General features: G+C 39.2%; 1 protein-coding gene across 2 annotated transcripts; it reads right to left on the bottom strand.

Moving 5' to 3' along the window:
* Positions 1-6,708: 6,708 nt before the first annotated feature.
* Positions 6,709-15,303, bottom strand: ak7a (adenylate kinase 7a). 2 transcript variants are annotated; one of them, XM_085432252.1, is made up of 18 exons: positions 15,059-15,303; positions 14,823-14,972; positions 13,068-13,182; positions 12,737-12,831; positions 12,550-12,660; positions 12,319-12,402; positions 12,146-12,234; positions 11,963-12,053; positions 11,187-11,264; positions 10,607-10,756; positions 9,737-9,865; positions 9,418-9,523; positions 8,983-9,111; positions 8,814-8,897; positions 8,530-8,727; positions 7,951-8,168; positions 7,700-7,855; positions 6,709-7,607 (listed from the first exon to the last, which is right to left on the bottom strand). In XM_085432252.1, exons 1-18 carry the CDS (start codon positions 15,134-15,136, stop codon positions 7,578-7,580), a joined length of 2,091 nt encoding a protein of 696 aa, XP_085288378.1. In that variant the 5' UTR covers positions 15,137-15,303; the 3' UTR covers positions 6,709-7,577. The 2 variants fall into 2 exon arrangements, with proteins under 2 accessions (XP_085288378.1, XP_085288377.1); XM_085432251.1 differs by having other exon boundaries at positions 7,700-7,858; positions 15,059-15,302.
* Positions 15,304-15,535: the final 232 nt, after the last annotated feature.

Below are 15,535 nucleotides of genomic sequence, written 5' to 3'. Positions count from 1 at the left end.
GATTACAGTAATAGTTAGTGTTGCTGGGTTACAGACCTCTAATCTAACTTGATGTGGCAAAAACATAATTTGGAAAACTAGCGAAACCACATCTTCAGCAGGAACACACAGACATCGTTTTGGTTAAAACAAATGACGTCTGACCTCTTAGACCCTGCCCCTATGGTTGGCTGGTTTGCATGCACAGTAAAGCATGTCTGTATGTACACACATGGACACAGACGCACACGCACTGCCACGGACTGGGCTGCAACGTCAGTTTCATTGTCCAAGAAAAGCAAGCACTGCTTTTAAACACAAAGTGTGTGTGTGTGTGTGTGTGTGTGTGTGTGTGTGTGTGTGTGTGTGTGTGTGTGTGTGTGTGTGTGTGTGTGTGTGGCTGATACATAGCAGTGGAATGATTTATTCCTTAAAGTGTGAAGACAAGATATGCAAGATTACATGTGACATCTATGGCATGTTTTTCTGTGTTATCACAATGACAAATACAGAAATGGTTCACTACACTTCCCCATCCAGTTAGAGCCATGGGTATAAAGGTGTGTGTGTGGTCCCCGTCTAACATGTTCAACCACCAGCAGATGTTAGGGTGACCACTACGGGGGTGGCATGCTATTTCCACTGCATGCGTGTGTGCGTGACCTGTACAAGGGGTGGTAGAGGTTGTTGTGACTGGAAGCCCAGCAGATAAAACAACACAGCTGAGACCACCACAGCCCTCACACTGACTCTTCTCTAACCCTCACCCCAACCCTAAACTGAGTCTCAACAACAAGATTAATACAAGCACACACACACACACTGGGACACACAAGCTGTGTGCAGACTACTCGGCACCATGGGTAATTTTACGGTTTTACACGGATGAATATATTCAGTCTTTTCTGCCTCTCATTTGCTGTAGGTGAAAAATGGATTGCAGAATGGAGAAAATGACAACATATTTCCTATACACTGGAATTTAAACACACACTCACAAACACACACACATTGACACACACACACACACACACACACACACACACACACACACACACACACACACGCAGTTGTTGTGTGGCTCAGCACCTAAAATGACCCGTATAAGATAAGCAGGGGAATTTAACTACATCTGAAAAGTGATAGAAGTGGAAAGGTGTTGTGTGCTATGTGTATTTATACTGCATAATGCAGTTATTATCTGAACTTTATGCTCATAGTCTTCAGATAATAAACAGGGCATGTAAACGGTACTATCGTCCAAGCAGCGAAACACAAAACAACATGACCCCCACCTGTCTCTGTAGCCCGACTAAGTATTTCATTCGTTTGCATGCTCTCCTCATGTTTGCGTGGATCTGGTACTCTGGGTAATTCGGCTTCCTCCCACAGCCCAAAGACATAGGAACTAGGAAGTGAAGTTTCCAAATTACCCAGCAAGCATTTCTACATTGAGCAACAGCCAGTTGACCGTCTGTTCCCGACATTTAGTCTTGGCTAAAAAAAGAGTTATTAACTGAAAGTCATGCCAGCATTAAAAATGCAGCCTCGATGTCTGCTGGATGTCCTCAGTGGAAAGTTTCTGTTCGAAAATTCAATCAAAATGAAACGAACAAAGCATTCTAGCTTCTGAGAAGAGTAACAAACTCATGAGAAACACTCTGGCTTTAGGTGCATTTCTTAGCTCGACAGTGTGAAGACACAGTTAGCACAATAAATATTACCACGCAGTAAATGAGACACAATACCATCAGATACACTGTGGATATTTGCAATTTGAACACAGGTGTTGTTTATATCTATCAAACAGACATCTAGGTTATGAATATCTATATTCAATTTCTTTATCACAATAATCTAATTGATATTTTTTTGCTTTTGTTAGAAATTCTCTGACATGTCCATCTATAGTTCAGTGTTATACCACAGCCAGTTTTGATCTGAGAAATAGTAACACTGTTTCCATCTGTTATATGTGGATTTATGGATCCAGGTTCACACTCACTCCAGATGTATTGTCTGGGACTGTAGCCCTCGTCTGTTTGTGAAATTACTTAGAAAACAACAGTGACCTTCCTGCTCAGCACCAAACAGCAGACACAAGTAGCGACTAGCTGGTGAATAATTGGACCAGTTAGTAGCAAAAGAGTCACCAAAAAAAAAAAAAAAGACATATGGAAATTTCTAAAATTCTTTTAGGAATAAAAACCAAATAAAGGCACTTTGAAAACTAGCTGAAAAATTGTGATAATAATTCTTACCTTCATAATCACCCATTAAGAGACCTAGCCTCCTTGTAGCAGATTCGTGGAAGCACAAGATTAATGGAATTTATGGCAACGTAATGGTGATGATGTATGTATGTATGGAATGACATATGTAAGACCATATGTGTTTTAAAAAGTAAAGTCATTTTTAAATTTATTATATTTTAATAATATTCAGTTATATTATTATGGTAGCTGGGTGAATGAATGGATTCCAACGGTAAAAAAAAAAAGGAGGGGGAAAGAAAAAATAGAGGGGTACCCAAAGGAAGGTGGAGAAAAGGGGGTAGCAGGTTAAGAGGGCAGGCCTGTTATGGTCTGTTTTAAGATGGGAGGGGTGATGCGATTCCTCTATTTGGAAATGGAGGTGGATGTTGTACTTGGAAAATAAAAGAGGAGGTTCTGATAGAGGCTGGATGTTTGGGGTGGTTGAATCATACGTGCAGTGAAAAGGCTGCACAATGGTATTATTATTTTTGTAACCAACAGTGACTTGGACATTGCTTTGCATGAGATGCGTTACTGATAAAATCCCCCAGTACGAACTTAAAATGACACATTACATCTACATCCAGGAAAAAAGAAGAGAAAAACACGATGATGTAAAATCAGGAAGCACCGAGAGGAAAACTGCACTCAAAATAAAGATGAAATAAATGAAACAAGTAATTTAAAAAAGGTCGAGGGAAGAGGATTTTCTTTCCATTTTAAGTCTTCTGTATTTCATCTGCTTGAGCTGACGCCCTTCATCACAGAATGAAACCTTTCTTCCCTGTCTGCTGCTTGTTCAGGTGAAAGTTCTCACTATTCCTGGCACCCAGGATTAAAGGCTTTCCACTGGAGAGCAGCCATTATCGTGGACCAGACACTGACCTCTGGCTGTTACTGCTGAGGAGTTTCACAAGTGAACACTCAACTCTTTGATTTAGTTTATATGAATGTTTAGATGTGCAATATGACTCTCAGTTTTACTATCAAATCAAAGGTGGAAAATTAATTAGACCATGAGTTGCCTCCATATTTTTTGTGTCTGTGGTTTTGAATTGATACTTATGGAAGGATTTGAACTGTAACCTGTTGTTCATATTTGTTAACTGCGTGCATGAATACAGGGGAGAGCTTAACTAGCAGTTCATAAATAAATGACTACTACTCTTTTTTCTCAGGACTCGCGTAACTAACAGTAGGTCAGTCACCCTGAGGACAAAATCCAATGGAATAACACCACCAGATGAAAAGGTCTTCACAAACCTTCTTTCTATGATCTTGAACCGTCCATGAAGTTACACAGATGAATCCTTTCCGTCAGCTTAAGTATCAAAAGTGATTTCTGAGTGGACTTTACAGAAAAAGGGGGATTCCCAACAAAGAGGAAAGCGCAATTGCATAACCCCGGTTCAACACCTTTTTTCTAACATGCAACAGAGAAGGTGAGAAGTTTTAGTATAACAGCAGTTGGACAAGCTCATGTGCTGGCTTTCAGAAACAAATACTACAGTTGTTTACAACAAATTCCCAGCATTCCTTTTGACTTTTCTGGAATGCCAGATGGGTGAAATTAAACTAAATTGATATCTGGCAAATGTAAACAAGTGGTGCATGTTAACACTATGAGAATCATTCACATTAAGTTCCTTTAAAAAATAAAACTTTTACCAAAACTGCAAAAAAGTACATAGTTAAAAAAAGAAAATAGCCTTTAATAGGTGGGATAATACAATCCTTTCCCAGCAGTAAAATACTGGAAACGAGGGAGGAGCTGGCTGAATTTTGGGGCCAGTAAAAGCTAAACCATGCACACATCTACACTGACATGAATTATGGGAACTATGGGAGTTTGGCAGGAGATTGCTCAATAAATATGAAATTAAATATCGGTGACAGAGCTGGACCTGCTCTCTGCAGGGGAAATCTGTTTTAATTTGCTTCTGCCAGACCAGTCAGGCTCTCACAGTGTGACTGCCAACACTTACTGTGGCTGATTGAGACGAACCTTTCACCTCCTGCTAATTATACCCTTCCTCGCCAGTATTTTACTCCTCTACACTCCATCTCTTCCACACATGCAAGGACATCGCCATCAAATTGAGAAGTTTGGTAGATCTCCTATTATTCTGATGTGATTTACATGCTAAAATTGAATTATTATTGAAGGAAAATCCCAAAATTAAAGAATGGTTTATACAGCAGACACACCTTTTGGGCACAGATCAGTCTAAATGCATGTGATTTTATCATTTATTACCTAAAGTGGTAAATAGTTCCCTCAACAGGAAGGTTAACCAAATCTCAGGAAGCTAAATGTGAGTCAGAGACTATGTATGTGTATAGGATAATATGGAACACACTGTTAATGCTGTGAGACAGCCTTAAAGGGACATGTGATGACATATGATGTGATGTGTGTCGTTTTATGTCATGTTCCTGTAAAAATGAAACGAGTCTTTGAAAAGCCTTCCACCACCTTTACCCCATTGGTTTCTCAGTATTTCTTGTAATTGCATCTAATTTACTTTATGCTGTCGTACAAGTTCTACTGAAATCTGAACATCTTGGAACTTTGAGGTGAATTATTTGTGTATAGCTAAGGCAGCAAAAGACGGTGATGGGTTATTTGACCTGAATTTGACCCATGATGACAGCCTTCCATGCTTTCTTCATAGCCAGAGGAGAAAAGCCAGGCATCAGAAACACCTCAATAATATAGTGTTGTCTTTTAAAAACTAGAGCCAACCAAAATGTGGAACAATATATCAATATGTGGCACAAGGGCTGAGGGAAAGAAATGCTGCCCTAGAAGGTGGTTGAAACCACACCAATTTAAAAGGAGGGTTGATATTACTTGCAACGCAAAGTAATATCTAGCAGCCTGTCAGAAAAAACCGAGATACAGAAAAACAGGAAGTGATAAATCCAAATTTGAGCATTTTTGGTTCAAGTCACTGCAAGTATGTACAAAGGAGGTCAGGTGAAAGGTACAACAGTGTTTATGGCCATCTGTAAAACACGGTGGAGGCTCTGTAATGGTTTACAGCCACATTTCAGTCAGTTGTGGATCTTGTTAAAACTGATGAAATTATGAATGCAGAAAAATACATGAAGATTTTCATGCACCAAGCAATGCCATCTGGAAAGCATCTGATTGACTTCACTTTCAAAGAAATGTGGGGTGTGTTATTTCTGTGTTACCTTACAGCCAGTCCAGGTTGAATCTTGCGACTGCGTTAAGCAGTTTGTTTGTTTTTTCCAAATAACTGATAATACTTGTTTCATGTACAGGGCACAAGTGGTACAAAAAATGGATATATAAGTATACATATCAGTTTGGGTAAGAGGTTTGTTAGCAAACATTAATAAACTGTACTGATCCACTGCACAGACACACAATGTTTAAGCATAAACCTTTGGATGTTTTTGAAAAGCATAGCAGACACAACTTGGTTAGCTAACTGTGTGTGTGTGTTTTAACTCACCCACTAGAGGTATGAAGGGTGAAACTATCCAAAAAAGAACAATTAGTAATGTTGTAAAAAAATAGCATTTTAACGTGACTCTGGTGGGCGGCCACTACAGGAACTGAAGTTTGAGTTTGCGTAGTGTATACTTTGAAAAATTAAATCATAATAAAGAGTAAAATAAGGCTCTTTGTCACCATATCTCCACAAGCCTTGTATGTAAATTAAATATTTACACACCAAGTATTTCTTTTTGAGACTGTTTGACACCGTAACATTATTTATTACACCATATTTGCTGCCACCACCATATTTGACAGTGGGCATGGTGTGTTCAGAGTGATGTGCAGTGTTAAGTTTTCCGCCACACATAGCGTTTTGCATTTTGGCCAAAAAGTTCCATTTTAGTCTCATCTGACCAGAGCACCTTCTTCCACATGTTTGCTGTGTCCCCCACATGGCTTGTGGCAAACTGCAAACGGGACATTTGCAGGGAATCACCATGTCACCATGGGCCTCTTGGCTGCATTTCTGATCAGCACTCTCCTTGTTCAGCCTGTGAGTTTAGGTGGATGGCCTTGTCTCGGTAGGTTTACAGTTGAGCCATACTTCTTCCATTTCTGAAAGATCACTTGAACAGTGCTCCGTGGGATGTTCAAGGCTTGGGAAACCTTTTTGTAGCCTAAGCCTGCTTTAAATTTCTCATTAACTTTATCCCTGACCTGTCTGGTGTCTAAATCCAATCGAGAATCTGTGGCAAGAAGGAATTCCAACAAAAATTGATTCATGTTTGTGGCTGTAATGTGAAAAAATGTGGAAAAGTTCAAGGGGGCCGAATACTTTTGCAAGCCACTGTATTCTCTATGGAGCATAAGTGAGCCTAGAGACAGCTCCCTCCTCAGTCACAGACTACAAAGCAGACTGCAGACTTGGCCTTTAATGACCACTACAACAGGAATGCCCCACTCTTATTTTATGACATATTTTACAAGAATATCACAACAAAGGCTTTTTCTTTGTGCAGACTAATTTATTCAGCACAGCAAGAAAGCAGAACAGCAGAACATAAACACTGTCTTGTTATTTGGAAGAATTGAGAAACACATAATTAAAAAAACCCAAACAGATTAACTGAAGTAACAATCTTTCCTTTCTCTGTAAAGTTTACAGAAAGACTACCTGCTCCATCTAGTGTTGAAAGAACAAATTTAAAAAAAAATGGCTGGAGTGAAGTCTCAAATTTTACTCACTGAATTTCTCCCTTGCAGTTTAATTTTATTTATTTTTATTATTAATAACTAGAAAAGCAACATCTATTTTTATTATTTTGATAAATATTAACATATGCAGAAAATACATTAGATTCCATTCCATATGAACAAGGTGTAACAATATATCAATGAAAATATATTTACAAAGTTCTACTTCAATACCTGCAGAGCCTTACACAGTGCTAATTCTAAATAGTACCGTGTTATCATAAAACCAGTCCCAGCATAGTTGTTCTTCCAGTAAGTGCTTACTCAGCAATAGTCTGAGCTGAGTCACCCACCAGCTGGATGCTCAGAGGGGACAGAGCTGTAATCATACTTCTACTACACCTATGAGCATGTAGTACAATTGATACTTAAGGTGTGTTAAAAATTAACTGTTAAAAGTTAATTTTACTGTCAATGCTAAATATTTATTTTTGGTGATGAGCTTTTTGTACAAGTTTTTTAATTGAATGCCGAGTTCATTTTGTAGTGTGCAGATAACACATTCTTTAACAAAATTCTCTTCAAACCATTTCATCTTAATTACAATACTGTAACAGTGTAACAACATAAAAATGCTGCTCAATAGCATCGGAGCACGGCCTTCATCGGAGCAATTCTCATTCTTCTTGTCGTAAAAGATATTCCGCCTGAAAAAACAATTTAAAAAAATTCAACTGCCGTATCAGCTCACTGATGTTCAACAAAGGTAATTCTGTTGGAAAGGGGTTTTTTTAAATACCAAAAAGTCAACAGGGTCCTCCGGTTTAATCTCGCTGCACTTTACCATGGCCTCAGTGAGCGAGGGCATCACATACTTCATCAGGTAGTTTCGCAGGGGAAGAGCTTGAACTTCCAGCTGCTCACTCTCTTGTCTCTTCACCTCTGATAAATTTTTCTGCTAATGATTAAATCATTTAACCTGCAGTTAGTATTTAAGAGTCATTTGCTCCTCTGCATCTTCTGGTATGAAACACTCACAGTGTTACTTACCCAGTCCTCATACTGAGCAGCCATCTCAGCCAGTACAGCCTCATTCCTGAGTTTCCTCTCAGCAGCCTCTGCGGACCGTTTCTGCCTCCTCTCTTCCTCTTTTTTCTGGTCCTGCTCCTCCTGCTCCTCTGGACTCAAGCCATAATTCTTAGGAGGGCCCACCACCCGTGTGATCATCTTCATGATGTCTGTGTATTCTGGATCATCTGTCCTGACCTCTGGAGAAGAAGAAATCACACAAACAGAGCCACTGTAAACAGGAAAGACCTTTTTTTCGTGGGTAACTGACTGCTAATAATGGTTGCAGTTTACTTTCTACCTTTCTGTACATGTATAGGGTTACACATTGAATCTACATAATATTATACATCTGGCCCCTGACGCTGAAAAGAGCAAAAGACTAATAGAAACAGACAATATGGAGACAGTCGGACACTCTCACAAAACATGTTCTGAAATGTTTGACAGCTTCACTGTTCTGTTCATGGTTTATCATTTATGGGCTCTTCAGTACTCTTTGCCTCTTGTTTGTGATCAGTTTATCAGAGTGCAGTGTTGTGGTGGCTTTGCAGACAGTACCGATATGTAATGGGTGAATCTCAATCTGATCAAAGTAGTCACACACTGTTTCCTCAGCTCCACTGAGCTGTCTGTGTTTTGTCAGGCGAGGTACAAATTCATCCTGGGTGTAGCGCATTTTTTCTGCCACGTTTTCTGGAAGTCCTTGTACTCTTCTTGTCAGGAAGTCATCTGATGCATCAAGGGCAAAAACATACTCTGCAACACATGTTGGAAACAGAAGTAAGTCCATTCTGATAAGTCAGCAAAGGCTTAGACAAAGACATAACAAAGACATAAACAACCTGGAGCGATGGCCTGTTTGTAGGCTGGTGCTTTGGACATCAATGCCAAATCCTCTTTCCCAGCATCCTCATCCACATTCACATCTGAGCAACAGAAACAAGCGCTATACTTTATGAGACAAAGACTTTAAAAGATTATACAGTGACTCAAATAATTGATGAAACCTACCAGAGAAAATCATCTTCGCTTGCTCATAAGTCTTAGGGAAACCATCAAGAACAAAGCCTTGGTTCTTACATGGCTTTGAGTTTAGTTTTTCTTCCACAATTTCAAAAAGGAGACGGTCAACCAGTCGACCTGATGGAACAAAACACTAGTTTGAATAAACCACAGAAATCTGAACACAGACACACAGAATCTGAGAGTTTGGGTAAATTGAAGCCTTTCGAAACAGAGACCCCGACAAATTGTGATTTACAATGCTGTCCATCCTTCCACAAAAGCGTGTTGTTTTAGAGACTTTTCAAGTAAGTTTCAAGTAAAAGAAAAAAAAACCTAGACTGAAAAAGACTTCAAAGAAAGATTTTTAAATAAATCAAACGTGTTTTGCAGTTTTCAGCCTCACAAGATTATATTATTTAGGGTTATAATTCTGTTACCAACCTTGATTTTCTTTCATGCTTTTGTGAATATTCCCCAGTTGTGTCTGTGCAGCAGTCATTATCTCTTGACTGATATTTTCAGGGTTAGGTCCATTTACTATCTCCTTCTGCAGCATACAAAAGAAACATAAGAGATTTTCTTTATTTTTAAATGTCACTGGTACCACATAACAAGTCTCAAAGTACACCTGCATTAGTACATCGACTGCCTTCACAGAAAGACTTCCACAGGAGGGCAGCACATTTTCCTGTAGCTGCAGGACAGCAGTGAGAGGAAAATCAACTGTCTGGTATGTATGTGCAGTTCTGCTTCCACTGACCAGTTGTGCAATCTTCTCTTCGAGGACCTCTTTGAGCTTGATTTGATGCAACCGGTAATGATGGCAGAGCTTTCCTGCAAGGGTGGTTTTCCCCACAGCTGGAGGTCCAAGCAGCAAGATTCGAATGGGCTAAACAAGAACAATTTTTTAAAAAGTCGATGATTCAGAAAAGTTTTTGTTTTTCAGAAATGATCAGCTGTCATGAAAGAACAAGCGAGAGATACAGAAACAAACACTGGATGCATTGTAGCTCAATTTTCAGTTTTCCTGCCACCAAGTGGGACACCTACATTTTGTAGGATACATACATTTTTACCTACATTTTCATACTCATTTTCTGTCTATGATTTACACACACAGTCGTATTTAACACTTGTGATTACGGCAGTGGAATGAAGAGCTAACGTTGTTGTCACACATTCCAGATAACAGTTGGGACAACTTTCGGTCTTCAATAGGTTTTTCAAAATCTCTTCAAATTGAACACATGGACTGGCATGAATCCCAAGATGAATCGATGAGCTCTTCATAATTAGTTGCTTAATTGATTATTCAGAGCAATGCAGTGTCCTCATCTGCAGCTGCAGTGCCTACCATCTGATAAATTTTTTGCAGAATGACCAGATGGTATTTTTTTAAAATTCTCCACAAATCAGAACGTATGAATTACAATATAATACTATAGTAATATAATGATGTGTAATATACAAATATACTGGGGAAAAAAGTGAGAAAAGTATTTTCTTTTCTATTTCAGGTTTTCTCAAAATTTATGATGACTTAAGCAAATGATGTAGCACATCCTAAACGATGCACTAATTTGCATAAATGGATTGATGAAATTTAATTTGACAGACTTGGAACACTCACAAGCAGCTGCCAGGCGTCTTTGTATTCCTGCACAATGTTATCCATGTTTTCAACCATCCCAGCTTCGGACGTCCAGCTTAGGTTGAAAAAGTCATTTATGATAAAGGTCTCCAGGCGGAGGTTGATGCCGAGGCACTCCAGTTCCTCTGGCTGAAATAAAAAGGTGTTAAATTACCAACAGTGTGTTTGATAATAAATATTTTTCAGCAAACATCTAAATAGCACAGATGTTTACTACAAGCCAAACAAACAGCAGATAGTTTATTTGATCCATATTTACAGAAACTGGAGTTGTAACAGCAAACAGCTCGGAAAGAAAATACATTTTAAATCTCTCAACAACAGAAATTGAACGCAAACTTTTGAGTCTTTTCCTTGTGTCACAAGCTGTTATTGCAACACTTTCAGGGACTAAAGAAAACATTTACATTTGCAAGTGACAGTAATAGCAGTACTAAGCTTGGGTGAGTAGTCTGCTTAAAATATTTATATGTAGAGCTCTAGATCTTTGCATTATAGGCAGAAAAAAAATCGAAATCATCTTAAAATGAAATAAAATAAATCACATAGTTTACAGTACCTTAAACGCCTTCATGACAATCGCTTCCTGTGGTGGTAATTTCTGAATTTCTTCTGGTCCAAGCACATGACTTATCATCTAAAGACATAAAGGTAAGAAAGAGATTGTTTTGTGTGTTTTTTCTCCTTCTTTGCCAAACGTGACTTCTGACAAAGGATCTCAGTTGGATTTTCATCACCTCAAAAGAGTATTCTTCCTATAAATACACTCACTGGACACTTTATGGGGCGCTCCTTACTAGTTATTAGATACCGTTTTACCTTCAAAGCTGCCTTAATTCTTCATGGCATAGATTCATCAAGGTGCTGGAAAAATTCCTCAGAAATTTTGACATGACATCATCACACAGTAGCTGGATCTCAAAATCCACCACCACATCTCAAAGGTGCTCTATTGGATTCTGATCGGGTGAATGGCAAGGCCATTTGAGTACACTGAAATGATGTCATCTGTCTGTCATCTTCAAGAAAAGTGTGAGATGATTTGAGCTTTGTGGCATGGTGTGTTATTTGCTGTTGCTATATATATTTTGGTGAGCCCATGTGAGTAGTTTTCCCTATAATGATGCTCGGTTTGAACTGCAGCAAGTCGGTTTGACCATGTCTACATGGCTATGTGCACTCAGTCGCTGCCATGTGAATGCTAACATTCACATTAACAAGCAACTGAATTACTATAACTAATAAGGTGGCCAGTGAGTGTAGTTTTCAATCTACTGTTTTTCTTCATAATGAAAAGTCTAGCTGTTCTAGTTGAAATTAGAATCACAAAATCACCTGTACAATATCCTCTAAAGTGTTCCTGGAATTATCAATGGCAACAATGTACTTTGGTCTTGGTCTGAGTTGAATGATGTTCTGGATCACTCTGCAAGACAAATATATATTTAGTCCAGGTCTGTGCCATTTATCTCCAAGTATATATAGCATATGTGCAGAAGTACAGTTAAATAAACTCACCCTCCAAGGTCAGATACATGAATCGTGGGAATGTAATTTGTGCCATGTCCAAATATGGGAACTTTTGGAAACTCCATCAGCCAAGAAACCTTTTAGAAATATCAAATACATATTATTCAAGCAGTATAGACAAAGACATGCAGTGTAAAAATGTGTTAATGTGTTAATATTACCTTGAAAAAGTAATGAAAGAGGTCCTCCCCCTTTCCATACTGAAGGCCACTAGCTACAACATAACTGGCAAGTTTGGACTTTTTCTGTAAGATTGAAAAATCAGAGCACTTTTAGTTAGTTTTAGATATATTTATTTTCCTGGGATCCTTATGAAATCTTGGGATGAATTGCTCCTGTTGTTGTGAAACATATTTTGGAGGATTCTGTGATTTTCAGCATCATAATCTTACCCCTTTAGCCAGGTTTAGCACAAGTTTTTCCAAACTGTGGTGTTTTCTGAATGCAGGGTGAGGCCTTCTTCTTATGAACTGTTCCTCTGATACCAGAACATCAGTTTCATCCTGAAGAGTAAGATTACACTCTCAGTCATGGAAATCTGACAAGTTCACACACTGTTTAGCTTTTCTCCAGACTCACTGGGTTTTGAGGTTTAGTCATGGCCCACGTCATTACAGTGGAGACTAAGATGAACAATTTCTGAGACGTGAAGCTCAGCATCTCATTATGAAGGGCTGTTTGTAAAAGAAGAACGGGCAGGGATGACAAACAACATTAGCATGTTATTGGAACAATGCAGTCTCTTTTAAATGTTGTCTCATGAAGATAGATAGCGATACATTTAAAATGAGCACATGAGGTACAATCTTGCAAACAGTGCCCTTTAAAGGTACCCGGCCTTTAAAAATCTTTGTCTATGATTTAAAAAATCGAATCCTTCACTGGTCTTGTAGAAGTCTTACAGTCATACCTGTAAGAACCCACGTTGCTTCTTCAACCTGTTGCTGTGTGGCACTTTCTGAGATGTTGTACACCACCACATCACACTCCAGCAGGTGCTGGAGGAGCTCATCACTGCTTGGTGACTGCAAAAGGAAATTGTATACCCTATTAAACGTTCAATTGTTCTTGCTGTGTCCATAAATATATTTAAATTAAAGTTGCTTAGTCTAAAAATAATTGGTTTTAAAAATACGGCATTTAAAATTATTTGTCCTTATCAGAATCTTAACGTATGATGTTCTATAAACACACTGCCCGGAGCAAAAAAATGTCACATACTCATATTATTCATAGGACCACCGTTAGCTTTGATGACGACACGCATTTGCAGGAGTATCGATTGGATAACTTTATGCAATGCCATGACATTTTTTTATACAGAGTTGCACTTATTTTTCACTAAATCTCAGTGGGGTTAAGGTCTGGACTCTGTGGTGGCCAATCCATGTGTGAAATTAATGTCTCCCAGAGCCACTCCTTTATGCCTTAAGCCCAATGAACCCTGGCGTGTATCTTGCATGTATACCTGTTTCATCAGGGAAGAAAAGCACCCATTGATGGAAAAACCTCCTCATTCAGTATATTCACATACTCAGCTGACCCAAATGTTTTGGCATATAATGTTGCTAATGGTGTTGGGTGCCATCTCCAACAACGATGAGGCGGCCTACATGGATGAAGTGAAGAATCTGGCATCGTGGTGCCAGGACAACCACCTCCAGCTGAACGTCAGCAAGACCAAGGAGCTGGTGGTGGACTTCAGAAGGGGTCAGCACAGAGACTACAAGCCCATTATCATCAATGGAGCTCCAGTGGAGAGGGTGCAGTCCTTCAAGTATCTTGGTGTCCACATCTCCTCAGACCTGACATGGGCTGCCCACATTCAGGTCCAGACCAAAAAGGCTAGGCAGCGCCTGTATCACCTACGACAACTGAAGAAGTTCAGGGTCTCTCCAAAGATCCTCAGGATTTTCTATACAGGCGCTGTGGAGAGCATCCTCACACAGAACATGACATCGTGGTTCGGGAACAGCTGTGTGAAGGACCAAAAAGCTCTCCAGAGAGTGATCCGTACAGCAGAACGCTGCTGCAGGATTGCTCTCCCCCCGCTTCAGGACACCTACACCAGGAGATGCCAGACTAGAGCAGCGCAGATACTGAAGGACCCGTCCCATCCTGGCAACAAACTGTTCCAACTTCTGCAATCTGGTAGAAGGTTACGCATCTTCCGGGCAAGGACAGAGAGACTCAAGAGGAGCTTCTATCCCCAAGCCATCTGTGCCCTAAACACACACACCCGCCCTCTCACATCATCTATAATTGACTGAGACAGGACTCTTCCAGACACTAAACCAAGGCACAATGTACATTTCAATTCCTTTAATTTTAAATATGTTTATATTGTCTATCCTGTAAAATAGTCAGATGTCTAGTCATATTAATGTACAGAATTCACCTGCTTGCTGCTACTACTGCACATTCACCCAGTGTATATACTATATGTATGTATATATATATATATATATATAATGTTCTTCCTCTACCCCCCCCCCAATTTTTGCACACGTCGAGGAGCGTGTCAGGCTACATTTCACTGCGTGTTATACTTGTATAACTATGCATGTGACAAATAATAAAGAACCTAGTACCTAACCTAACCAACTGGAGCAACCCCAGATCATGACAATGTCCCACAGTCTTTCGCATTTAGCACCTCGCTCACCTCATATTTCTCCCGTAGAAAATCCCACTTTTCACCTTTAGAGGAAGGAGACACCGTACCGACGACATGGAAAGCAGGTTCACCTTCATGGGAGGCTAATGCCTCTGCTTCTTCCTCATCCTCAGAGGTCACCACGCATGAGGCTAAAAACTGTTCAGACAAGTCAATAATATTAAAATGGACTAATGTGACTGGTTAGGCAGGAACAATAAAAACTCTCTTTTCCCTATATTTACCTTTGCGATGTGCTTGGAGGAATATCTGTCAACATCGTTGATAAAAATTCGCTTAGTTTGTTGCTTGTTGTCCCCCATTTTAAAAACTAACGCCTTGAGTGATTTAAAAAGCTATATTTATTACCAGACTGTAAGTTTTACAACAGGAAATGAGAAATACGAGAAAGACAGAGAAACTTCCATCTTGCACCTAGTCTTCTTAAATGTTGCTAGGGACTCGCTACTGTTGCTATGGCTGAGCCAATGAAGCTCGCTAGCTAGCTCTCGAGCGCTTCCATGGCAAGGGGTATGGAGGGCCAGGAGTGACAAAATTAATTAATTAAATACGCCATTAAATAATTAATTAAACGTGTCAATGGTTAATTAATTAATTAAATAAAATTTGAAATAATTTATTAAGTGTTTTAAATGAAATGAATAGGCATTTAATTAATTATTGACACGATGAATTAACTATTTAATGGTGTTTCTAATTAA

Source organism: Copadichromis virginalis, linkage group LG15, assembly GCF_057382275.1.
Source record: "Copadichromis virginalis isolate Kocher_CV1m ecotype Utaka linkage group LG15, C_Virginalis_male_GT1.1, whole genome shotgun sequence".
Lineage (NCBI taxonomy): Eukaryota > Metazoa > Chordata > Actinopteri > Cichliformes > Cichlidae > Copadichromis > Copadichromis virginalis.
The sequence above is the reverse complement of the archived record's forward strand: the minus strand, read 5'-3'. Positions and strand labels throughout refer to the sequence as shown.

What these genes read in the sequence shown, in the direction of transcription:
- ak7a (XM_085432251.1), bottom strand. Translation starts at nt 15,136, where the DNA reads ATGGGGGACAACAAGCAACAAACTAAGCGAATTTTTATCAACGATGTT. An exon ending in CATGTATCTGACCTTGGAGG is followed by an intron (nt 12,054 to 12,145) that starts GTGAGTTTATTT and finishes TTTGTCTTGCAG; the next exon opens with AGTGATCCAGAACATCATTC. An exon ending in AAGACGCCTGGCAGCTGCTT is followed by an intron (nt 9,866 to 10,606) that starts GTGAGTGTTCCA and finishes GTTCTTGTTTAG; the next exon opens with CCCATTCGAATCTTGCTGCT.